The 22,040-nt window shown below is 56.2% G+C and overlaps 8 protein-coding genes across 8 annotated transcripts; 5 read left to right on the top strand and 3 right to left on the bottom strand.

Annotated features, from left to right (window-relative positions):
• Positions 1–132: 132 nt before the first annotated feature.
• On the top strand, positions 133–1,909 carry B0T15DRAFT_385967 (uncharacterized protein; the record flags this gene model as incomplete). Its single annotated transcript, XM_062864304.1, has 4 exons — positions 133–1,068; positions 1,123–1,208; positions 1,275–1,692; positions 1,757–1,909. 4 exons carry the CDS (start codon positions 133–135, stop codon positions 1,907–1,909), a joined length of 1,593 nt encoding a protein of 530 aa, XP_062727053.1.
• Positions 1,910–3,303: 1,394 nt separating this feature from the next.
• B0T15DRAFT_68464 (uncharacterized protein) lies at positions 3,304–7,634 on the top strand. Its single transcript, XM_062871207.1, has 4 exons — positions 3,304–3,888; positions 3,944–4,634; positions 4,691–6,699; positions 6,764–7,634. Exons 1-4 carry the CDS (start codon positions 3,526–3,528, stop codon positions 7,232–7,234), a joined length of 3,534 nt encoding a protein of 1,177 aa, XP_062727054.1. The 5' UTR covers positions 3,304–3,525; the 3' UTR covers positions 7,235–7,634.
• A 494-nt stretch (positions 7,635–8,128) lies between these two features.
• On the bottom strand, positions 8,129–9,306 carry B0T15DRAFT_507851 (uncharacterized protein; the record flags this gene model as incomplete). Its single annotated transcript, XM_062867671.1, has 2 exons — positions 8,129–8,758; positions 8,824–9,306. The coding sequence occupies 2 exons, from the start codon at positions 9,304–9,306 to the stop codon at positions 8,129–8,131; spliced, it is 1,113 nt and encodes a 370-aa protein (XP_062727055.1).
• Positions 9,307–9,799: 493 nt separating this feature from the next.
• Positions 9,800–11,523, top strand: B0T15DRAFT_68509 (uncharacterized protein). The gene has a single exon (XM_062871209.1). It carries the CDS (start codon positions 9,943–9,945, stop codon positions 11,221–11,223), a length of 1,281 nt encoding a protein of 426 aa, XP_062727056.1. The 5' UTR covers positions 9,800–9,942; the 3' UTR covers positions 11,224–11,523.
• Positions 11,524–13,128, bottom strand: B0T15DRAFT_68508 (uncharacterized protein). Its single transcript, XM_062871208.1, has 3 exons — positions 12,341–13,128; positions 11,964–12,269; positions 11,524–11,904 (listed from the first exon to the last, which is right to left on the bottom strand). Exons 1-3 carry the CDS (start codon positions 12,908–12,910, stop codon positions 11,824–11,826), a joined length of 957 nt encoding a protein of 318 aa, XP_062727057.1. The 5' UTR covers positions 12,911–13,128; the 3' UTR covers positions 11,524–11,823.
• A 1,219-nt stretch (positions 13,129–14,347) lies between these two features.
• B0T15DRAFT_68561 (uncharacterized protein) lies at positions 14,348–17,777 on the top strand. The gene is made up of 2 exons (XM_062871210.1): positions 14,348–14,514; positions 14,574–17,777. The coding sequence occupies exon 2, from the start codon at positions 14,658–14,660 to the stop codon at positions 17,634–17,636; it is 2,979 nt and encodes a 992-aa protein (XP_062727058.1). The 5' UTR covers positions 14,348–14,514; positions 14,574–14,657; the 3' UTR covers positions 17,637–17,777.
• A 72-nt stretch (positions 17,778–17,849) lies between these two features.
• On the bottom strand, positions 17,850–18,819 carry B0T15DRAFT_68597 (uncharacterized protein). The gene is made up of 3 exons (XM_062871211.1): positions 18,666–18,819; positions 18,348–18,616; positions 17,850–18,219 (listed from the first exon to the last, which is right to left on the bottom strand). The coding sequence occupies exons 2-3, from the start codon at positions 18,579–18,581 to the stop codon at positions 18,064–18,066; spliced, it is 390 nt and encodes a 129-aa protein (XP_062727059.1). The 5' UTR covers positions 18,582–18,616; positions 18,666–18,819; the 3' UTR covers positions 17,850–18,063.
• A 791-nt stretch (positions 18,820–19,610) lies between these two features.
• B0T15DRAFT_68716 (uncharacterized protein) lies at positions 19,611–21,932 on the top strand. The gene is made up of 4 exons (XM_062871212.1): positions 19,611–20,438; positions 20,497–21,336; positions 21,390–21,530; positions 21,608–21,932. The coding sequence occupies exons 1-4, from the start codon at positions 19,766–19,768 to the stop codon at positions 21,886–21,888; spliced, it is 1,935 nt and encodes a 644-aa protein (XP_062727060.1). The 5' UTR covers positions 19,611–19,765; the 3' UTR covers positions 21,889–21,932.
• Positions 21,933–22,040: the final 108 nt, after the last annotated feature.

A 22,040-nucleotide genomic window follows, 5' to 3' on the forward strand; every position in this document is an offset into this window, starting at 1 on the left:
TTGCAATTCTATGACTATTACCATGGCGGTTTCTCTCAAGTAGTGTTGATGTCCTCTACTTAGCACGCAACTTTTAGTTCGATCTCTTCTCCCCTCTTCATCGACGTCATTGGTCTTTGAACCATCTGGAACATGAAAGGATTCCGGACCCGAAACGACACCGATGGGGACCGGTCGCGGCAGAGCCCAGCTCCGGGGCGGGCCTCCGAGGACCACCTGGCGGATGAACACACACGGCTCCTGCCGAACCGAGTGGACAGCACCCCGTATCTCTCTCCCGACGACCCGGCTGTGTCACCGTACAATCTCTGGACCGTCCGCTTCGTGCGCTGGGTCACTGTCGCACTTGCCGGCGTCAGCTTCGTGTGGTGGGTGCTGATGATCGTCGCCGTGTTCATCACGCCGACGGGTCTGCACGTCCGCGGCTCTCCCTTTTTCTCGTTCGCCTACGCCACGATCGCGTTTCTTACTCTCGTCGTCTCACTGCTGTTTTTCTCGACCCCTAGCAAGCTGGCAAGGATGCTCAGCATCATCAACGCACTTGCGCTGCTTGTCCATCTTGTCATCATACTGGCAGTTCCTGGGCTGCGCCACGCAGAGATCTGGGCCGGAATCGCCAGTGTCGCCTGGGCATCGCTGATGGCGATCTGGTTCGTGGCCGCTGATCGTACGGTACAGTGGGGTAAGGCGGAGGAAGAAGAGCGCTTGACCGGACGCTCGGAGACCAGGCGCACATTGCTGGAATGGCTGGCGGTCACGCTGTCGACCATCGCGCTGGTCATCATAACACTGGCCGTGGTATTGATGACCTGCACCCTGACGCTGCGAGCTATCGACTCCAGCCTCGACTCACCGGGAGAACGGTATTGGGTGGACGGTAACAGGTACCAAATCCACCTGTACTGCTTCGGCAACAAGACCGACGAGAAGGGTGGCAAGACGACGACCGTGCTGCTGGAAGGGGGCGAAGACACTGTGGAGCGCGGCTTGTGGCAGTTTGCTGAAAACGCTGTGAAGAACGGCTCGATTCACAGGTTTTGCTTTGCCGACCGTCCGGGGATGGCCTGGGTGAGCGAACCTTGCTTCTTCCAATGCGATGACACACTGACAGCCGGGAAACAGAGCGACACAGCTCCGTCGCCATTCTCCGCAAGCTTCGCTTCTGACGCGCTTAGCGAAGCACTATCCAGAGCTGGAGAAGATGGACCGTAAGCAACAATCCAGTCTGATGCGTAGCTCCATAAACAGAATGCTGACGAGCTCTCGGTTCTTAGATGGGTACTGGCTAGCGCAGGTATCGGTTCTCTGTACTCGCGAGTGTTCGGTTCCCGTCACGGTGAGCAGGTACATGGCATTCTCATGATCGACCCGCTGCATGAAGACTTGCTCTCGCGCATCGGGGCCCCAGGACGCGGCTTTCTGCTCTGGATCCGCGGGGTCATCTCGCCGTGCGGAATAGACCGGATCTCGGGGGCCATATTCAGGGGTAGGCGGGCCGTGGACCGGGTCTGGGGACGTTCCTCGTATCAGTCGGGGACGACCATTTTCGCTAAGCTCCAAGAGAGCTTAGTGGCCGACTCGCTCACGAAGCGGGACGTGGTGTCCAGCCGGGCTATACAGGACAAGGATACGCCGCTGGTGGTGATCAGCTCGGGCGACATGATTCGTAAAGATACCGACTGGGAGGACAAGGTTTGTGAACCCCGCGCGGTGTCATTCAGCATTGGACCTGGCTGACATAAACTACCTGGAACAGCAACGAGATCTTAGCCATCTCACCAAGAACCTGCAAGATTGGGACATTGTGGATGGCGCTCCTCATCGCGTTTGGGATACACTGAGCGGGCGAGAGGTCATCGAGAAGAGGCTGAGGAAGCTGGTGAGGTCTTCGAAGACGTCGGAGGTCTGATGCAGCTTGCGAGTAGCGGCGTGGCATGGAATTAGCTCACAGAATGACGGGGGCCAAGCTTGAGACGCAATGTTGACTCCACAGGGGTATATAGCCATGTACGGGAAGCCGTGGACGAGGAAGGATGAAGTCGACTCCTCTGCCGTTGTTGAGGTCCGTTTGGATCCGCGCGAGATGCTTGTATGTACTGTAATTGAGAAATGTGCAATCATTGTTGATTTAATGAGCGAGGTGCAGATGAATGCAACGATAGGCTGGACAGGACTGGATTTTTTTTATTCGAAGGAAAAGACTGATAACAGGTCTTGTCTGGCAAGGGATGAGCAGTGAGTGATAGACAAGAAAGCTGATCCCGCACGTTATCCCAGTTCTTTTAATGAAGGGAAAGGGACTGGGCTGGGCTCTAAACAAACCTCCCCGCGGTACCAAATAAGTATCGCTAGATGTTATTGCGCTGACAGTCTCCGCCTAGGTCCTTGAGCCCGACGTGGATTAAAGTCCCGAGACAGAATACATGGATGAATATATATGTAGTTGGTATGATTACATTAAAATAGCGATAAATATTTGATCCCGCTAGTAAACATCACGTCATCCTCTGACCTCCATCTTCAGGTACATAGGGTCGTCAGATAAACTGACGGAAACCGCGTCTATTTTTGTGCATGTGCTTTGGCATACACTAAATAACCTTGTCATTTCCCCATCCGCTGTTAGGTATGGTGGGACCGACTCTTGTGTGGTGAACCTGAACAGTGAACACAGGTGGCTCTTGCACCCAACCCAATCTTTGAGGGTCACGGTCCCTTCATGCTAGGCCTGGCACTCGTTTACCAAGGATCCTCCAACCGGAAGTGCAGATTGTCGAGTCATAAAGTACAGGTACATACAGAATAGCGCATGCACTCATTTTCACTATTGCACTCTAACCTAATTCTTCCTAGCTAATTAAGCTGCATCTTCCCTTTGGTAAAACCGCTGGGCACTCACTGAGACTGTCCGCCAGAAAGCCAGGAAATTGCACTCCGCCACGGCGGGGGCTTGTCGATCGCTGTCTGACCTGCTGGCTGGGTGGATCACACAACCTATCCGACCGACCTCCTGAGCACCTCGCACTACTCTCGTCATCCCCAACCGATCGCAGCCTGCCGGCGTTCGTGAAAAGTACGTGAGCGGGTCTGCATCGACCTCACCGTCCAAGATTGAAGCGTAATCAGTAATCAGGACTCAGTCGGCACGCAGCTGCACAGAGCCGTGGACTCAACCGCACCGACTTCCTCGGCATTGTCCCCTTCAGCCTCACCTAGCCACGTCAGTGCCCAGCCTGTCGCTACCTACCCGGGGCCTCGGCCGTACAGCCTGCCTACTCAGGTGGACGGGAACCGCGACGCGAACACGCTTTACCTACACAGGTTCGAAACGCATATCTCAGTTGTCTCTCTGTGATCAACTACTTGATGCTCAGGGAGGCCACCCCGCTCCGCTTCCTCACCGCACCCTCGGCGCTCGAACATTGCCGGCACTTAACGTCGCCGCGCTGCCGTCGCCGTTTCTGAACGAGTTTTAATGGTCGGGGGTGAATAGAAGGGATTGGGTGGATTCAGCATCAATCTACTATGTCGGGTTACGATTACGGCGGTGGCCCAGCAGGCGACTGGGCCCATGGCCACCCTGCGGCCGGTGAGAATCAATATTGGATGGACCAAGACAATGGCAGTTTGGCGCCGTCATCCTCGCGATACCACGGACCGCATGGGAACCAAGGCGGGAGGCCGCCCGCGGGCTCTCCCGCATTAAGTGCCGGAGAGCCGGACCTCGAGCCACCAAGACGCAGCGCCGAGCGAAATGGATCGAGACCACGAGGCTCTAGGTCGGCCAGTGGTCAAGTGCGCACATGCAGGAAATGTGGAGAGGCTTTGACAGGGCAGTTCGTGCGTGCACTGGACGGGACGTTCCACTTGGACTGCTTTAGGTGCCGTGTAAGTGCCATGCGTCAGAATGCTATTGGGGCTTTGTTGTTGACCACATTTGCAGGATTGTGGCGAGATTGTAGCGTCGAAGTTCTTCCCAGCCGAAGACGAGAACGGCGGGGGGCAGTATCCCCTCTGCGAGACAGACTACTTCCGCCGGCTCGGGCTGCTTTGCCACAAGTGCGGCGGAGCGTTGCGGGGATCGTACATCACCGCACTCGACCACAAGTATCACGTCGACCATTTCACCTGCTCCTTGTGTGAGACAGTCTTCGGTGCCCAGGACAGCTACTACGAGCACGATGGCCAGGTCTATTGCCATTACCACTATTCAACTCAGTTTGCCCAGCGCTGTAATGGCTGCCAAGCCGCCATCCTTAAGCAGTTTGTCGAGATCTTCCGGAACGGCCAAAACCAGCACTGGCACCCCGAGTGTTACATGATTCACAAGTTCTGGAATGTCCGCCTGAACCCACCGCGGGAGACGACCACCCCGATCCAGGACGACCCTGCCGGCCGCGAGCGCGTCCGTGAGGAGGAGGAACAGATGGAAGAGAAGGTCTACCGCATCTGGAGCGTGCTCTCAACGTTCGAAGAGTCATCGGCCGCTTGTATATCGGACATGCTGTTGCATGTGAGCAACGGAGCGTATATTGACGGCGTGATGGTTGCTAAGAGGTTCATCTTCCACGTCGACATTCTCTTCCGATCCGCAGACCGGCTTGATGCCACAATGGCCCGACTGGACATGAACGGTAGGGGTTGCTTGCTCATATACCTGGAGATCACAGCACTAATGCGGTTGGTATAGCTCTTGCTTATGGGAGGGAAGCAAAACTCCTTTGCAAGAAGATTGTGGCCTTCTTCTCGCTCCTGTCTAAGACGCAAGACAAAGCTACGCGCAAGCCCGGCGTTACCCAGGATCTCTTGACCCTAGTCACTGGTCTTGCTCACTACCTAAAGCTGCTCATTCGCATCTGCCTCCAAGGTGCGCTCCGCATAGAGAAAGAACGCAATAATACCGATGGCCTCTTTCACTTTCTCGATGACCTCAGCGACCTGGAGACACTCAGGACAGACGACAACTCTACCACCACCTTACAGCTGACATCCGGAATGTCGCGACTGTCGGCTCATGATTCAGATCAGTGCACGCTATGCCGGAAACCGATCGAGGATGAGTGCGCAAAGAACGGCGACAAGAGGTGGCACATAGCATGCGCCAACTGTTCACGTTGTGGCAAGGAATTTGGGCGGAACCTCCAGGATGCCCGTTTGAATCCTTATGACGCGAAGATTCTTTGCAGCAAATGCGAGCCCAATGCTCCCTCCAATGCCGGCCCATTCGAGCACATCACTAAGCTGCAACAGTACATCTTCCTGCTTCAGGTGGCACTCGCCAGGCTCTTAGAGATCCTTCGAGTCAACGGCGCGCTCACTGGTCCGTCGGATGATCCAAATGGGAACGGTTCGGGTTCTGCCGAAGGTCGATCCGGGGCATACGGGGGCGAACATGCGCACCATCACCGTGAATCGTCTTATGAGAGCGCCCTCAACGATGTGCGAAGGTTAAAGAGTACCCGTCTGGATAAACACCTGTCGTCGAGCTTCAGGAAAGCTCGGACATCACGAATCTTGGACGGACCCGAGAGCAGCAGTGCGCGGCCTGGATCCTCTGGCGGTGGTCCTGGAGACGGAGGCCTGAATAAAAACTTCCAAATTGTTGAAGAACGGGGGCCGATCGACGAGGAGGGCATGATGTTGCCCAACCAGGATGCACTGACACTCGACGACATCCCCCGAATTGTCGCCCAAGAACAGGCAAATAGAGAGCAACGACAATACCCTCCGTCACGGCAGGAGCTCTTCCGTTCGCCAGCAACTGAGCCTAGGCTGGGACCGAGTGCGACAGGCGGGAGTGGCCATCAGCGCAGCCTCTCGGAAGACAGGGTGGCCGGAACACGCGCGTTTGGCGAGCCATCCGTTCAGCGCTCCCGACGCTACTTTTCCGAACTCTCTGGGCTCGAGTATTTCATTGTGAGACACCTCGCTGTGCTCACTATGCACCCTATGGTTGAGTCGGAGTTCACGCTTGAAGAGCTGCTTGGCTTCATCGAGAGCAGGAAACCGGCGACCTTCTGGAAGAACATTGGCAAAGCCTTCAAGAACGATGGTCGCAAGAACGTGAAAAAGAAGGGAGTTTTCGGTGTCCCCTTGGAAGTCATTGTCGAGCGAGACGGCGCGGAATCCACAGACGGCGTCGGGCCGGGAACCCTGCGGATTCCGGCTGTTGTAGACGATATCATCTCGGCGATGAAGCAGATGGACCTCTCCGTCGAGGGCGTCTTCCGCAAAAATGGTAACATCAAGAAGCTCGGCGAGCTGGTGGACAAGCTGGACAAGGAGGAGGAAGTGGATTTCAGCTCGACGCACGTCGTCCAAGTGGCGGCCCTCCTGAAACGCTATCTTCGAGAACTCCCGGACCCGTTGATGACGCACAAGCTTTATCGACTGTGGCTGGCAGCAGCAAAGATCCAGGATGAGCAGAAGATGCGCCATTGTCTGCATCTGACATGCTGCCTGCTGCCGAAACCAAACCGTGACTGCCTAGAGATTCTGTTCTGCTTCTTGAAGTGGGTTGGATCGTTCCACCAGGTCGATGATGAGTCTGGGTCCAAGATGGATATCAAGAACCTGGCTACGGTCATCGCTCCCAACGTTCTTTTCGACAGGACCAAGACCTCTAGCCTCGACAGCGATCCGATGTATGCAATCGAAGCTGTGGAGGTGTTGATAGCCAACATCGAGGAGATGTGCTTGGTAAGAGCCTCTCTTATCAGTGTTCCTGGTTTCTTTACGTTTGTCATCACTAACGGAGATCTAGGTTCCCGACGACCTTGTCGACATTTTGAACGACCAAACCCTATTCAACAGCAGCGGAGATCTAACCACCAAGGAGATCCTGAAGAGGTTCTCTGACCGAGCCGTGAACAACCTAGGCCCACGACAGTATGCCGAAGTCACCGAGATTGTAGGCCGGCACGAGAATCCAAGCCGTCCTCCGCCGAGGCGGATGGAAACCGACCCATCTCAATGGCAGCAAGAAAGCAGTGTCCGACCGGTCCAGGAGCCGCCGGTCCCGTTCAACGCCCCACCTCATAATGTCGCAACACCGCCTCCGAAGCGAGGGCCCTATGATGCTCCCCCACCACAACAGCAATCTCCATACGGAGGGCAGTATGAGCAGACGGGCACACCGGATGCCAACAATCGCGGCGGCCAGGGAGGCCAACGAGAATGGCGCAGCTCGGCATGGGGGAGACAGAATAGCGGGTTGACGACAGGCACCGTCTAGGAGACGGGCCACGGTCACCCGGATATGCGTTCTCAATGATAGGGAGCTCTGGTTTCCTGACGGGTGTAGACGGCGTATTGCGATGCATTCACTGCAAGCAAGCATGGTTGCTCGGCGTTTTGTGACTTTATCCTTGTTTCTTCCCTAGTGGTGGAACCCTGTCATCCTATATCGCAAGCGAAAGGGAAGTGTATTTGGTGTAGAGGACAGTCGGGTACAGGCCGGTCTGACCGTAAATGTCTTGTTTATGTATCTGGGACGAAAACCATCCATGGATGTTTTGTCAGCGCCAGCATCGGGAAACAGGAGGGATGATAAGCCGAAAATGGTTGTGACAGGGGCGTGACTCCGGGATCGTTTTCATTCCCCTTCTACCTGGGCAATATCATCATGGCTGTTGCAAAGTAGGTAGAATTGACCGAGCATCACGGGACCCGAAAGCAGTGCAGGATAGTGTAAGGTGAAAAACCAGGAGCGCCCTGTTCTCCTTTCGTTCCCAAGGGACGGTCTTAAGATAGGTTGGGGACTTGACACTCCTGAGTTTGATTAATGTTTGGCGCACTACGTACAAGTCATTGCAGGTGACAACTTGATGATGGTGCCGGCACATCGTGTTCCACAAAATGGACACCAAGATTGCAAGTTCACCAAGGTTGGCATGAGTCAAGAGAAGCATGAATCTCATTGATGTCTTTCTCGTCCTCTGCCGGTTTGGTCGTGACACCCCTTGATTGCCATTAAATGTATTAGTCATGAAAGGGAAACATTCATGTATATGCGTCCCTCATGAATACCTAACATGTTATACATTCCTGCTCACGCTCAGGAATGTATAGCGGATCTTAATATAAAAGCACAGGCTTGGCCATCCATCCAACGTCCCCTTCGAAATCCCTATTCTTTCTTCTGCTCCTGCTCCAAAGTCCACTTCACCGACCTCCTGACGCCCTCATCCAGAGGGACGAGGGGCTTGTACCCCAGTCGCTTCTTCGCCTTGGAGATGTCGTAGTACCGCGTCATACAGCTATAGGTGATCCGCTGGCGGTTGAACGTTGGCGGCTTGCCGATGACCCAGAAGAACAGCTCGCTCAAGGCTCCCAACGCCATGCCGACACCGCGGGGGAGAACCCGGACACGCTCGGTCCCGTGGGGCGAACCAGCAGCGGCCCAAACGGCGCGGGCAAAGTCCCAGAAGTAGACGGGGCTGTCGTTGGTGATGATGAACGCCTCGCCATCCACGCGCTCGTGGTCCAGGGGTATGGTTTTCGAGGCGGCGGTGAGGAGGAGGGCGCGTGCGGCGAGGAAGTGCGCGTGGGCGACGTTCTCTACGTAAGTGAAGTCGAAGAGGTTGTCGTTGTCGCCGACCTGCACGTTGGACCGGCCTTGGCGGTAGATGTTGATCAGGTGGTACAGCGCCATGGTGTCGCCTTCGCCCACAATACCGGCCGGACGGATGGCGCATGTCAGGAGGTTTGGCGCTTCCGATGCGCGGTTGGCGGCAAGAACCAGCTCTTCGGCAGCGGCCTGGGGGATGTGGCTACGGGTCAGCAAAAACTGTGCTCGCCGGCTGCAATGGAGGCGGCTTGTACCTTTGTCTCCGAATAATACTCGCTCTGGTCCTTGCCCCGGATCACGGGCCACCGCTCGTCGGCGTTGATCAGGTCGCTCCGGTTATCGCTCATAACACTCGCCGAGCTCGTGTACACCAGCGCCTTGACACCGGTCTGCTGGCATGCCTTCACCACCGCGGCTGTCCCGTCGATGTTGACCTTCTTGAACAGCGCATGCGAAACACTGTCGTTGGCCTGCGCCGGCGGTGACGCGGTATGGATGACAACATCTGGTTTGACTCTGGCGAAGATGCTCTGGAGCTTCTCAACGTCGGTGATGTCGGCCTCATAATATGCCACGCCGTCCGACTCGGGACTCCGGTTTCGTGTGCAGCGCAGATCGACAACAGACACGGAGCAGGAGTAGTCGCGAAGCAGCAGGCGGACAGCGTGGTGGCCCAGGAAGCCGCAGCCGCCAATGACCATAACAGAGCCGAGCTCTGGCTTCTTTTCGGAGACCATTGTCGTTGTTGATCGTTGGTAGTTCGGCCGGCGTCAAGGTAGCAACACTGATCACGCTGCAATCGGGCTCAATCAACAGCGGTCGACGGCTGACGGTCGTGTAAATAATGGCGGACGGTCCAGACACTGTACCACTATGGAGTAAGTCGGTCGCCCAGCGTCTTGGCGCCCCTTTCTGCTTTCTGGGCTTCAATTGACATTTAGGCGGTATTGAAGGGCAGAGATGCAGGTGGAGTCGTGACTCGAGCCCACCTTAATGGTACGCCCCACTTTGGGCCTGGGCCCAGGGTTGCTGCGGAAGGCACCCCGCAATCTGCAACCTCGCGGCTGAACTCCGTACACTGCGGGCATATGACATTGAAGCTGCCTGTAGTTTTTATTAAACACTGGCAGATAGAGTGCTCACTCACGATCACTCCTCTACCAGGAGAGTGGGACAGGCAGCCCTTGGTTGCTTGCTCCACAGCCTCAACCGTTCGTTTCTCGGTATAAATACTTGCTCACACATCTTCTCTTTTCCTCAATCATTCCCCTTCACACCAATATCACTTATTCTTACCTGACCTTGCATTTGCTCGGCCCCACGTACAGTTTTCCATTCTTAGGACGCAGCTCATTCTTATTCGTTCGGCTACGATGGACAAGCCAGAGACCGAGATCCTCGTACACATCGCAGCACCATCCAGGGCTTTGGATGATTCAAAATACCGAGCCCTCGCCGCCGCCTACCTTGCCTTTGAGCCAAGGTCAAGGAATCTGGTCACGTTTGGGACACGGGGTCGCACTGAGGAGAATGGCAGCGTGGACGTACCTCAGTCAAACCCCGACCCTGGGAGCATTCAGTCACCAATGCTGTCTTTTCGGAGTGCCATCAACAACTTCGACTCTCCCCCGCTTCAACGAGCTGTTGATGGCTGCATCGCAACGTCGCAATTGTCATGGAAGGCCCCGCCGAGTGTTATCCAGGATTCCATGCCTGAAAACGATCTGGCCTTCCCTCAGTATTGTACGCCCACGAGACTACTGAGCCATTACGCTTCGGGGTTCGACAGCACCCAGATGGAGACCTCGCCGATCCATCAAACAAAACAATCCCCCACGCCAGCTGTCTTCCATCCACACCAAACGCACCCGATCCTGGATGATGAGGATGACGAGGACAGGCAGGAACAAACACTCGAAGTAGAGGATGAGAGGGCTGTGACCTCGCCCTCTCCAAGTACAGACAAACCTTGCTCTCAGCGCAGAACACCCACACCATCGGAGGAGCCACGGATCGTCTCTTCCTACCCCAGCCAACAACTCGAGCCGATGTCTTCGCATCGATCTGAATCGGAGCCACCCGTCTCCAAGCGGCCGCGGACATCCCGGGACCCAGCACCCGGCAAGCCCATCACTAGGGGTGCGAGTGACATGGGTCCTCGTCCGCGACGAGCGAATACTGGCATGGTACGCCGGCAAGCCCTTGACACACTCGAGATTCTGTCCCCGCCACCCATCACCGGGCAGAGGGAGCTACGCCCCGAGGATATGATCACCGATGTCCTCGCCGGTCTCGCCCGGGAGCTCAACCTCGAAAAGCGGTTCAAGCCAGAGACCCAAACCAGGGATCTACACCCCTTTGAGAGGGGCTACTGGTTGGTGGATTGCAGCTCCTGGGAGCCCGAGCTGAAGCAATCCGCCTGGAGTTTCCTCGCCGACTACTTGAGCAAAGGCTGCGCTGGATGGGGCACGTCCTGCAGGCGAGACCAGGACTTCTCGTGGATCCGGGTGTATTGCTGGGGCTGTGTGGTTGGACATCTGTATCTTGTCGTCTACTTGGTCAGCAAGCGGCGTGTGCTGTACACGGGCACTTCCTGGATCGGCGGGGATGGGAAGCCGGTTGTGGCCATGGGGGCGAGACAAGGGATCAAATGAGAGCGAGCAGGTTTGGAATGGGCCCTCAGGTTTCATCTTTGGATATTGTTTTGGTCTGGTTCTGGATATTTTGGCGGTGTCCTGCTTTACGCGACTATTGATACACTTTTTGGAACACGATACCCTTCTTCTAGAGCACGGGGCGGAGTTAGAGGATACTGGGACAGGGTGGCATATCGATAATTTTATTTGAGTGATAACGGGATGCATGGTAATATGTCGGCCGTCTGTTTCACCAAGAATCGCGTGGCAATGACATTAGAGAGCAATCCCGCATCTTGTGAAGAGAGAATCTTCACGGTCAACATATAAGAGGGCATAGTCGGCACATATCGAGTAAAGATACCATACTTGACCCATACCTAACCCATACCTGATCCTTCCCTGCTGGTAGGTAGCGAGAACCACCAAGTCGTAGGTAACTTAGATATGTACTTGTACATGGACAGGTCATACACAACAACCCAAGTCATTTCCATCAGGCCCAGCCCACCAAGTAAAAAAACGCAGAACTACCACCGGAAACATTGCCTAGAACTTCCTCGAACCTGCAAATGGTCGAGCATGGCGTTGCAATTTAACCGAAGTCGTATGACGCGTCTACTGGCTTCCTTGCTCGCGGTACGCATCCAACTCCTTCTGGCGTCTGGCCGTGTCGGTTGCTGCAATCTCGTGGAAGGGCTGAGCCATACAGTTAGCGACCGTTGACAGTATCCACATGCGAACTTTAGACGAGGTACCTTGCGCTCCTCGGCGCTCAACCCCTTCCACTCGACGGCGATCTTCATCAGCTTGTCCTTTGCGTGGGAAGGGTCATCGGCCATGGATGGGAACCGCGACTTGACAAATGCTACGAAGGGGGTCAAGTTCTGCTTGGGGTAACGAGCGTCGGGGATGCTGCGGTATTTGGTAATGCCATGTTTCCGCCTCAACTGCAGCCGGGCCAGGTTCGCTGCACGGATTTCCTGGGGCGTATGACTGTCGATCCAGTTCTGGAACTTCACCTGATTGGCGACCTTGTTCTGCTGCGCGATGGCATTAAGTTTCTATACAGCGGGCTGTGTGTCAGTGTCAAGTGGTAAAACAATCGCCTGACAGTGGTCGTCGTCCAGCGTACCTCGACCTCGTCAGACGGCAAGGCTTTGAAATCGACCGAGATCTGAGGCATCATGACTTCAAGTCCTTCCATTCTGCCCGCTGCCCTCAATCGCTGGGCGGTGAACACACTCCACGGCTTGTCCGGGAGCCCCTTTGGCTGCTCTCTCACCAGCGCCTTCTTCTTCAGATCCCTGATCTCAAGCTTGGTTTTCTGCTCCTCTGTCAGCTCCCGCTTCGGTCTGCGCGCCGGTTTTTCCGCCGGCTTCTTCTGCGGCTTCTTCGCCTTGGTAGGAGCCTTTTTCGCAGCGGCAGTCTTCTTGGCAGTGCCAGTCTTCTTCGCTCTGCCAGTCTTCGACGCAGGTTTCTTCTTGGCCTCTGCTGAGGTAGAGGTCTTGGTTGTCGAACCTTTCGGGCGACCACGCCCGGCGTAGCCCCTTGCGAAAACGGCAGCGACACGGATGCCGCTCGGCACGACGGGCATGAGCTGAGGAGCAGCAAATCGCACCGCAATACGGCTTGCGCTGCGGATCGCGAGCTCACCACCGAGGCGGACCTGCCCCGCGGTCGCACGCCGAATTGCGGACAACATGTTGATGACAAGTACCGGTGTTTTGATGTGCAATTCTCAATGGATTCGGTATGCCGACTGTGATACGAATGCGCACCGAAAGGAAGGGGCGGCGCGGTTGTAACAGCGACGTGAGGCACTCAGCTAGGTGTAATTTTATGCGGTCGCGCCCTGCTCGTTGCAGCAAGAGCTCCCTCCTGCCTTGTTGTGCGCAGATACGCTCCACCCAGCCCGCCATGTTTAACATGGAGCTATGTAGGTAGACCGGGGTGTGGCCTGACAACCGACGCACTGACCGCCAACGCCGAAACCTTCCAGGTTTACGGGCTTCTCGGTTGAACTGTTCAATGTCAACCCCGGCGTTTCTTCAGGACCTATCCTGCACAAGGGCCTGGTTCAGGGCAGTCCGTTCCAAGCATATTTTGCGACAGATAGGTGCCGAAATGCCCGAGATGTAGCGTATACCGCTTATATTGCAGGTGCCATCTTTCAATGCTCTAAGAGCGATGCTCTTTGGTCCGAGCTTTGACGATCCGTGTCTTACACTATTCAGGTACCTAGCATGTACTTGCACTATGCTCGAGCTACCTTTAGCTAACATCATCTAGACGTGAGCTTTTAGTTCAGAGCACGTCTTCATCAGTACACGAGACTGGGCATTTAAGAACGATTACTATTCGTGAGTGGACAATGTCGGCTCACAACTAGTATGGAATTAGAAATTGTGGCCCCAAGTTTGAGCGCCTACCTAAACCTTATTAACGTTACCTGGCAAACCCTAAGATGAATGACTCGGTGTACCGTGTATGATACGGTCCCTTACTGTGTATCCGCACAGACTCGGAGCCTTCATGGTCTCAAGCCGCAACTGCTCCACATCCTCCAACTCTCAAACTTCTGCACCCATAGATCTGTCGGCAGCTCAGCTTCGCACTGGGACATCCATTACTTCACCCATCTCGACGCAGTATGCAAGGTTTTATCTACTGCATTAACTACTGAGTGTCGGCCGATCTCAAAAGTACCTCTCACCACCACAGACATCCGCTGAGCCACCGTTACTGAAACCAGAAATGGCTCGGCCGAGAGACTCGCGCTCACCATCTCCTGCAGGAAGCCATGCTGCGCGACGACGGAAAGATGAAGAGCGACGTGACCGTGACCGTGACCACCGCCGTCGCTCTCGCAGCCCGGACGTAAGTGGCCGAACACCCTCGCGCCGCGACCCCGTTTGGTCTCCTGACTCATTCCCCCTGCAGCGCCGGTACCGCGACCGCGAACGTGAACGTGATCATGGCCGCGGTGGCCGGGATCGCGACTCATACCGCTGGCGAGACCGTTCCCTAGACCGTCGAGATGATGACTACTACCGAAGCTCACGGCGCGATGGAGGAGCTATTCGCGACCGTCGTCGATCACGCGATCGCATCCCGGACAGAGCTCGATCGCCGGATCGCCGTGGACAAAGGAGTGGTGATGGCAACCGGGATCATCGTGGCAGGCGGGACGATTCCCGCGACCGAAGAAGCCGCCGCGACGGCTCAGCGGATTCTGCCTCCCGGCGAGCCGACGGCGGTCGTCCGCGAGCCGTCAAGGCGGATGGCGTAACAAGCAAAGACAGCGAGGTGCGCGCTCACTCCCATTCTCATTGGGTTATCCATTTCCCCCAGCTGACGCATCTCAGGACTCGCAGCCAGTTAAGTCTACACCGACCCAAGCCCAGACGGAGGCAGAGAAAAAGGCTGAGCGACTACGCAAACTCCAAGCCATGAAGGAGAAGCATGCCCTGAAGGAAGCCAAGGAAGCCGACGTCACCGCCGGGAGCACTCGGATGCTCTTGGCTGAGATGGACCAGAAGGCCAGCGGTACACCAGGCCCAATTAGTCCTGCGCCGGGCTCGGCAAGTCCCGCCCCAGCATCGCCAGCAGCCCCAATGCCGTATACAGGCAAGTTCGATCCCAAAGCCATCGTGAGAAACGCCAAAGGGGCCCGATCCCAATCTCCGGCCAAGCTGGGCGATGTAAAGCTCGGTGCGCACGGCGCGAAGGCGCTAGGTATCAAAACTGAGGCAAACACCAGAGGTGACGATGGCTTACTGCCAGCCAACAGGGCAGTCAGTGCGTTTGGTTTCCAAAAAAGTGCTGACGCCCAGAAATCGGCTTCGAAACGCAAACTGGACATGGACGATGAGGAGGTCATCAAGCGCAAGCTCGTCAAACTCCCTGATTTCGTTACCGAGAATACCAACAGCACGGCAGAAGCAGATGGTGACGCGGAAGACGACGGAGACGAAGACTTGGATCTGCTTATGGCTCGGAACGAGGAGGAGATGGCAGAAGCTCACCGGATTCTTCAGGAGAGGCGCGATGAGCGCATCCAGAAGGAAGGCATGGCGATGGATGTTGACACGGATATGCCCAACGGGGAAGTCAAGGATGAGCCGATGCCGCCAGCTCCCGCCATGGATGATCAGGAAGATGTGGATCCCTTGGATGCGTTCATGGCTGACCTTGAGCACACTGGCTCTGCAGGTGGTGTGGGCTCGATACCTGTCAGGGAGCAACATGGCTCCAAAAAGGGTTTTGAACCAGAGGCTTACTTCAGTGACGATGATTACCGTCACGAAGCGGACGATGCCGATCCGTCATCTATTCTTGCTATGGCGGCCAAGAGGAAGAAGAAGGACATTCCGAAACACGACTACAGCAAGATTGAGCTCAACCCGATACGAAAGAATTTCTGGGTCGAGCCTCAGGAGCTCGCGCAAATGACGGAAGAAGAGGCAGCCGACCTACGCTTGGAGTTGGATGGTATCAAGGTCTCGGGCAAGGACGTGCCCAGACCAGTGCAGAAGTGGTCGCAGTGCGGCCTCACCCGGCCCATCCTAGATGTCATCGACGGACTCGACTACGAAAAGCCGACGCCGATTCAGATGCAGGCTCTACCTGTCATCATGTCTGGTCGGGACGTCATTGGTGTTGCGAAGACGGGATCCGGCAAGACGATGGCCTTCGTCCTTCCCATGCTCCGCCACATCAAGGATCAAGACCCCGTCAGCGGTGATGACGGCCCCATTGCATTGATCATGACCCCTACCCGAGAATTGTGCACACAGATCTACTCGGACCTGTTGCCATTCGCTAAGGCACTGAAGCTTCGTGCCGTAGCTGCCTATGGCGGGAATGCCATCAAGGATCAAATCGCCGAGCTAAAACGAGGTGCCGAGATTATTGTCGCCACGCCAGGACGTATGATTGATCTTCTGGCGGCGAACTCGGGTCGCGTCACCAACCTCAAGCGTGCAACCTATCTTGTCCTTGACGAGGCGGACCGCATGTTTGACATGGGTTTCGAGCCCCAAGTAATGAAGATCTTCAACAATGTCCGTCCGGATCGCCAGACAATCCTGTTCTCGGCAACGATGCCGAGGATCATAGACGCGCTCACCAAGAAGGTTCTTCGAGACCCGGTCGAGATCACGGTGGGGGGTCGTAGCGTGGTGGCGCCCGAGATCACCCAAGTGGTCGAGATTATAGAGGAGAACAAGAAGTTTGTTCGTCTTCTGGAGCTCCTCGGCGAATTGTATGCCGACGACGACGATGTCCGCGCGTTGATCTTCGTCGAGCGACAAGAAAAGGCTGATGACTTGTTGCGCGAGCTCCTGCGGCGAGGTTATGGCTGCATGTCTATTCACGGGGGGAAGGATCAAGAGGATCGTAACTCGACCATCTCTGATTTCAAGAAGGGCGTTTGCCCTATCATGATCGCAACATCGGTGGCGGCGCGTGGCCTCGACGTCAAGCAATTGAAGTTGGTCATCAATTACGACGCTCCCAATCATCTTGAGGACTATGTCCACCGCGCTGGCCGTACCGGGCGCGCCGGCAATACGGGTACAGCTGTCACCTTCGTCACGGAGGAGCAGGAGAATTGTGCGCCCGGGATCGCGAAAGCGCTCGAGCAGAGCGGACAGCCTGTTCCCGAGCGCCTCAACGAGATGCGCAAGGCTTGGAGAGAGAAGGTCAAGTCCGGAAAGGCTAAAGACGCCAGCGGTTTCGGTGGGAAAGGTCTGGAGAAGCTCGACAAAGATCGTGAGGCGGCGCGGATGCGTGAGCGCAAGACGCACAAGGCCGAGGGCGAAGAGGAGGACTTCAAAGAAGAGGAGACGGCAGAAGATGCGAAGACGGACAAGGCCAAGTCGGCCATAGAGGCAGCTGTCTCGGCCATTGTCTCTCGCGATGCGGCCAAGACAGATGCCGAAGCGAAAGTCGTTCCTGCCGACGGCGCAGCCAAAGGAGTCGCCGCAGTCGGCACCGGCAAGGGCGGCGCTCTGGACAAGGCTGCCTCTGCTATCAGCGAAATCAACGCGCGGCTGGCCCGTGCCGGCCAGCTCCGACCTGGTCAGCCGGTTGACAACAAGGGCCCTGATGCCGGCGCGTTCCACGCGACGCTGGAGATCAACGACTTCCCGCAAAAGGCTCGTTGGGCGGTCACCAACCGGACTAATGTGGCTAAGATCCTCGAGGCAACCGGCACCTCAATCACGACCAAGGGCACATACTACCCGGCCGGCAAGGAACCCGCGCCAGGTGGCGAGCCGAAACTGTACATTCTCATCGAGGGTGACACGGAGCTGGTGGTCGGCAAGGCGCTGTCAGAGCTCACGCGGCTGCTTAAGGAGGGCACGCTGGCTGCTGCGGACGCCGAGAGCCGGGCGCCTGCGAGTGGCAGGTACACGATTACGTGATGCGCTTCTCCCTCATCGTTTCTGTTTTATAGTTAAGTATTCAGTAAGGTACCTAGTCTCTCAGTAAGCGTAGAGGCCATTGGCTAAGGGGAGAACCTGTCGATTACGCAAAAGGTCTCAGAAGGGCATAATGGAGCTAGACACCTCTCTCCTTGGTAGGCAGTCCTTGAAGGATACTCATATAAATAACTCTTATGTGATGTTGATGCCGCTGCATCTCTCAACATAGTGTGAGTAGATAATACAATTACTGTCTGCCGGCTCCACAAACAGAGGGTAGTATGCAACATCTCAGTGTTAAATCTAGTCGAGACCAAAAACAAACAAAGGAGGCTAAACCAGATCAATCCTCAGCACCCAAGCTTCCGAACGCCCCCGACCACTCTGATGTCATGATGACAAGCACCGTAGGTGCTACAATAATCGATCAACTATGGCTGAGCGCACTCGTACTCTGGTCCAGGTCCCTCTGCCGCCTCGCAGTCTCGCTAGCCTCTTGAAGCACCTTGGTGTCCGTCATGCCCCGCTGCCTGTCTAACTGGGCCTTCAGCTTGCCTCCCTGCTTGCTCCCTTGGAAGCGCGCCTGAGGGGGGGAACCACCTGTTTGTCAGCATATCTTGGACAAGAGTCATATATAGTTATATTAGGGATGAGTGAAAAGCCTCCCCGGTGATTGATCGCGGAGCAAACTATGTGGAATATCGTTTATACCTTCGCAGCGTCTCCTGCTTTTCGGCGCGCTTCTTGGCCATCCCCTCTTGACGATGCGCCGGCTTCTGCGGCTCCGGATCCGCCCAGTGTCCGTGGTGGACCGCCGACCCTCCGGGGTGATGTCGCGGAGGCGGGGACGGAGGCGGAGGTCGGTGCGGCAGGTGTCTCACCGAGGCGGCGGCCCGGCTGCGAGAAGGGATCGCCGCCGCGCTCGGTGCTGCAGAGGCTTCCCATCGCTGGCGGAGCTAAGGTACCTTAGCTGGCTGGTTCTGATTTGCGTGAGAATTACGAGCTGGGTATCCGGATGGTGGCTGCTACTTCGACAGTGGGAGACGTTCGTCGGATGTAAAGGCGTTCGTGTACATTGCCCCACTCCCGGTTTCTTGGACGGAATCCTTAGCCGACGTTTTGTTCACATGTACTGTATTTCGCACCTCAGCCCCTGTTGAACCCTTGTTTCGGTGCAGGTAATGCAGTAGCCAGCTTTCTTTTATGTGAGGGCTGCGGAGAGCAACCTTTGTGAAGTAACCAGACATATCTCGCAGCAGGAAAGTAACGTTAGGTACTAGGTATCTAGGTACCCCATGGTGCAACTTTTGTGACTCCCGTCTGGGTGGTTTCTGGCCTTTCCATTACCGAGAGCAGCGTAGGCAGGTGGTAGTTATCGGGACCAACCTAGAGCATCAGCTTCTTGGTTCAACCTCCCACTTTCCACAGACAGCAACTGGATTCTGGGCAGATAGGACGTGCAGGCTGCCGTCCATAAACACCAACTTTGACACACATGTACAAAGTGTGTTAAGCAGGCGATCTCATCTGTAGAGGGCCAACCAATGAGGCCTTGTTGTAGCCCTTCACCCCACTTGCCGCTCACCCCACATCGCATGGCGGCGAGTTGTTGGTTGGTGCCTGCCCCTCGATTGCTGAGGAAGGAACTCGGGTCGCACAATGGACTTGTTGGCTTTGGGCAATCCCTCACTTGGCTGACCGTTTAGCTATTCGGAGGCGATTCCCATTGCATCAAACAGTGCTCGAAGTTGGCATTGCCATGCTGCGAAAGCCGCTGTGGTGGATTTCGCGCGGGCGCAGCTGCTGCCCGGAGTTCTGAGGTGGGAGTGGCCCCGTGCTTTCTCTGCCCTGGCTGGCCCTCAAGGTTCTCACGAGCAAAATAATATCGACCGCTCGGCATCACGGCCCACACACCACCCTCAACAGGCTCGCCCCTCGACACACGCCTTTGCCCAGAGCCGTACACCTTTCTGGCCTTACCGCTCGCTGCCAGCGTCACGAAGGAGAAGCGTTGCAATTGCCTTTATCGGCGCCGGCATACCGCCAATTTCCCCGAGCCGCAGAGTGCGCTGTTGGACTGCGGTCGCATCTACACATAATCGCCGGCTGCCCACACCCCGCGTGCCGCCATGGACGACCCTTTCGAACCCTCCGGTCGCTTTCCCGGCAGTGGAGATGGCTTCCACAGGCAGTCACAGAGCATCGGCAGTCACTTCGACTTTGACTTCTCGTCAATGATGCCCTCGCAGCTGGGGCCGGGCCAGCAGGCGCCGAGCGATCCCTCCCGACTTCACGGCGGTGGCGTTGCTTATGAATCGCACGACGACCTCTGCATCGACCACTGCATGGGCGTGGGACTGTACAACGGCTTCCAGCAGTTCAATCATCGCGGTGGCTCGACTTCCGTCCATAGTCGCTGGGCGCGTGACAGTTCGCTCTCTCGTTACGACTTCCCAATGGGCCACGACGCGCTGGCAATGCAGTTCCGTGCCACCGACATTGGCCACCAGGACTCGAATTCTTACCACGGGTGGTTTGACGAGCACTCCGGCTCGTGTGTTCCGTGCAACGCTGAGGATTGCCAGTCCATGGATGACAGCTGCTGCGACAGCCAGTGCACCATGACGGGCAAATGCACCGACCTCGCCTGTGCCGACACCGAGGACGCCTGCACCGACCAGAACTGCCCTGCCCGTCCTGACGTCTCTGTTCCCTCCGAGGTGGTCAGCGGTGCGGCCGCCCTCATATCCATCAACCACTCCCCTGAGGACACTCACCACACATTCAGTATGCAGCAGCCAGGTGAGACAAACCCCTTCCCCTGCCGTGCCGTGCTCCGTCAGTCTCACTGATAGTCAAGCTGCAGTCATGGGCAATCTGGGCTTCGACCTGTCTAGTACTCATCAGCAAACTTGCATGATACCGTCCGGCTTCCTACCGGGACCATTGGGCAACATGGCTAACCATCTGCTCGTTGCCCACGGCGATCAGGGCTCGTCCAACTGCACAAGGCCATGCCCTTTGGATGATCCTCAAAACTACCAGTTCTGTCACTTGCCGCTGTACAGCAATACTACCAGCTTCAACCAGTTCGGCGCTGCCAGTTCTGATTTCCAGATGAATGGGGGCTTTGTCGAGTGCGGAGCCGTGATCCATGACCCGGAAACCTTTCTCGCGCATTTCAATTCGCACCACAGGCCCTACCTTACTACTGGGATGCCCAACCCTCTACGTGCCTCAACGGAATCGCAGCACAGCCGGTCTGCGTTGTCCTCAACTGAAGTTGTCTCCCCACCTGCCACACCTTTGGACACCTCTGATTCTGGGAGGTCATCGACGACGCCATCTCCACTCACGCCGCTCTCCAACAGTGCTGAGATGACCGATGCCAAGTCTCTATCGTCGCTCCATGTCCGCAGCACATCCATCTCCTCGTCAGCAGAGCGCTCTATCGAGCCCGGAGCCGGTGAAGAGCACAGGTGTCTCTGGCGGGACGAAGGCAGTGACCGTATCTGCGGTCAGACATTTGCGGATGCCGAGGATCTGTTCAGGCACGCTGCGGAAACCCACATCAAGCATGCTCAAAAGGGTGCCCAAGGGTTCCGTTGTGGCTGGGACGACTGCCCACGCAGCGAGCCTGGCTCCGCAGGGTTCCCGCAAAGAAGTAAGATTGAGAGACATATGCAGACCCATATTGGTCGTAAGTGACGCTACTTGCCTCTTGCGATCACCCCCGCTGACATCGCACTCCAGACAAGCCTCATATCTGCCCAACATGTAACAAGGGCTTCTCGGCGAAACAGGCTCTCACTCAACACATGTTCATCCACAGCAACGAGAAGCCCTTAGTGTGCAACATTTGCCACAAAGCTTTCAGGTATCCTAGCGCGCTCAGTAAGTACACCCTACCTTTTGGGCACCTTGCTCACTTCTGTCCCTCTTCTGAGCGGGAGTACTGACAGCTTTACCAGCTATGCATCAGCGCGTTCATACCGGAGCAAAACCCCTGAAATGTCCAATCTGTGGGAAGGGTTTCAGCGAGTCCTCCAACCTGTCCAAGCATAAACGCACGCATGAAGTCAAGGGCCGTTTCACGTGCACTGTCCCTGGCTGTGATCGCAACTTTCACCGCCAGGACCAATTGCGGCGGCACATGAAAACTCACCAGAAAGAGGGCGAGTGCTGCAGACCGCTAAGGAGTCCAGTGTCCAGTATTGAGAGTGTATTTGAGCAGCAGCCACCGCCAAGCTGAGGATCCTTAGCTTCGACCTCCCTTCCATGATGTTTTGGAAGTCGCTGGGCAATGAACACCTACCTAGCTATCTCACCCTGCCAGGGCGCTACAACAGAGCCAAGGACTGCAGGGTGGTGGTGCGAGAAGGGATGGCACGGTCCGTATCCGGT

Source organism: Chaetomium strumarium (genome assembly GCF_033439665.1).
Source record: "Chaetomium strumarium strain CBS 333.67 chromosome Unknown B0T15scaffold_1, whole genome shotgun sequence".
In the NCBI taxonomy this organism is placed as follows: domain Eukaryota; kingdom Fungi; phylum Ascomycota; class Sordariomycetes; order Sordariales; family Chaetomiaceae; genus Chaetomium; species Chaetomium strumarium.

Bases quoted from the DNA above. Each gene is read 5' to 3' on its own strand.
- B0T15DRAFT_68597 (XM_062871211.1), bottom strand. From the start codon at position 18,581: ATGGGAAGCCTCTGCAGCACCGAGCGCGGCGGCGATCCCTTCTCGCAG. The intron at 18,220-18,347 runs GTATAAACGATA...TCCCCCCCTCAG, and splicing joins AAGCAGGAGACGCTGCGAAG to GCGCGCTTCCAAGGGAGCAA.
- B0T15DRAFT_68509 (XM_062871209.1), top strand. From the start codon at position 9,943: ATGGACAAGCCAGAGACCGAGATCCTCGTACACATCGCAGCACCATCC.
- B0T15DRAFT_68716 (XM_062871212.1), top strand. From the start codon at position 19,766: ATGGACGACCCTTTCGAACCCTCCGGTCGCTTTCCCGGCAGTGGAGAT. The intron at 20,439-20,496 runs GTGAGACAAACC...CTGATAGTCAAG, and splicing joins ATTCAGTATGCAGCAGCCAG to CTGCAGTCATGGGCAATCTG. The intron at 21,337-21,389 runs GTAAGTGACGCT...ATCGCACTCCAG, and splicing joins TATGCAGACCCATATTGGTC to ACAAGCCTCATATCTGCCCA.
- B0T15DRAFT_68464 (XM_062871207.1), top strand. From the start codon at position 3,526: ATGTCGGGTTACGATTACGGCGGTGGCCCAGCAGGCGACTGGGCCCAT. The intron at 3,889-3,943 runs GTAAGTGCCATG...CCACATTTGCAG, and splicing joins TGGACTGCTTTAGGTGCCGT to GATTGTGGCGAGATTGTAGC. The intron at 4,635-4,690 runs GTAGGGGTTGCT...CGGTTGGTATAG, and splicing joins GGCCCGACTGGACATGAACG to CTCTTGCTTATGGGAGGGAA.
- B0T15DRAFT_68561 (XM_062871210.1), top strand. From the start codon at position 14,658: ATGAAGGAGAAGCATGCCCTGAAGGAAGCCAAGGAAGCCGACGTCACC.
- B0T15DRAFT_68508 (XM_062871208.1), bottom strand. From the start codon at position 12,910: ATGTTGTCCGCAATTCGGCGTGCGACCGCGGGGCAGGTCCGCCTCGGT. The intron at 12,270-12,340 runs GTACGCTGGACG...CCCGCTGTATAG, and splicing joins TGCCGTCTGACGAGGTCGAG to AAACTTAATGCCATCGCGCA. The intron at 11,905-11,963 runs GTACCTCGTCTA...TGTATGGCTCAG, and splicing joins TGAGCGCCGAGGAGCGCAAG to CCCTTCCACGAGATTGCAGC.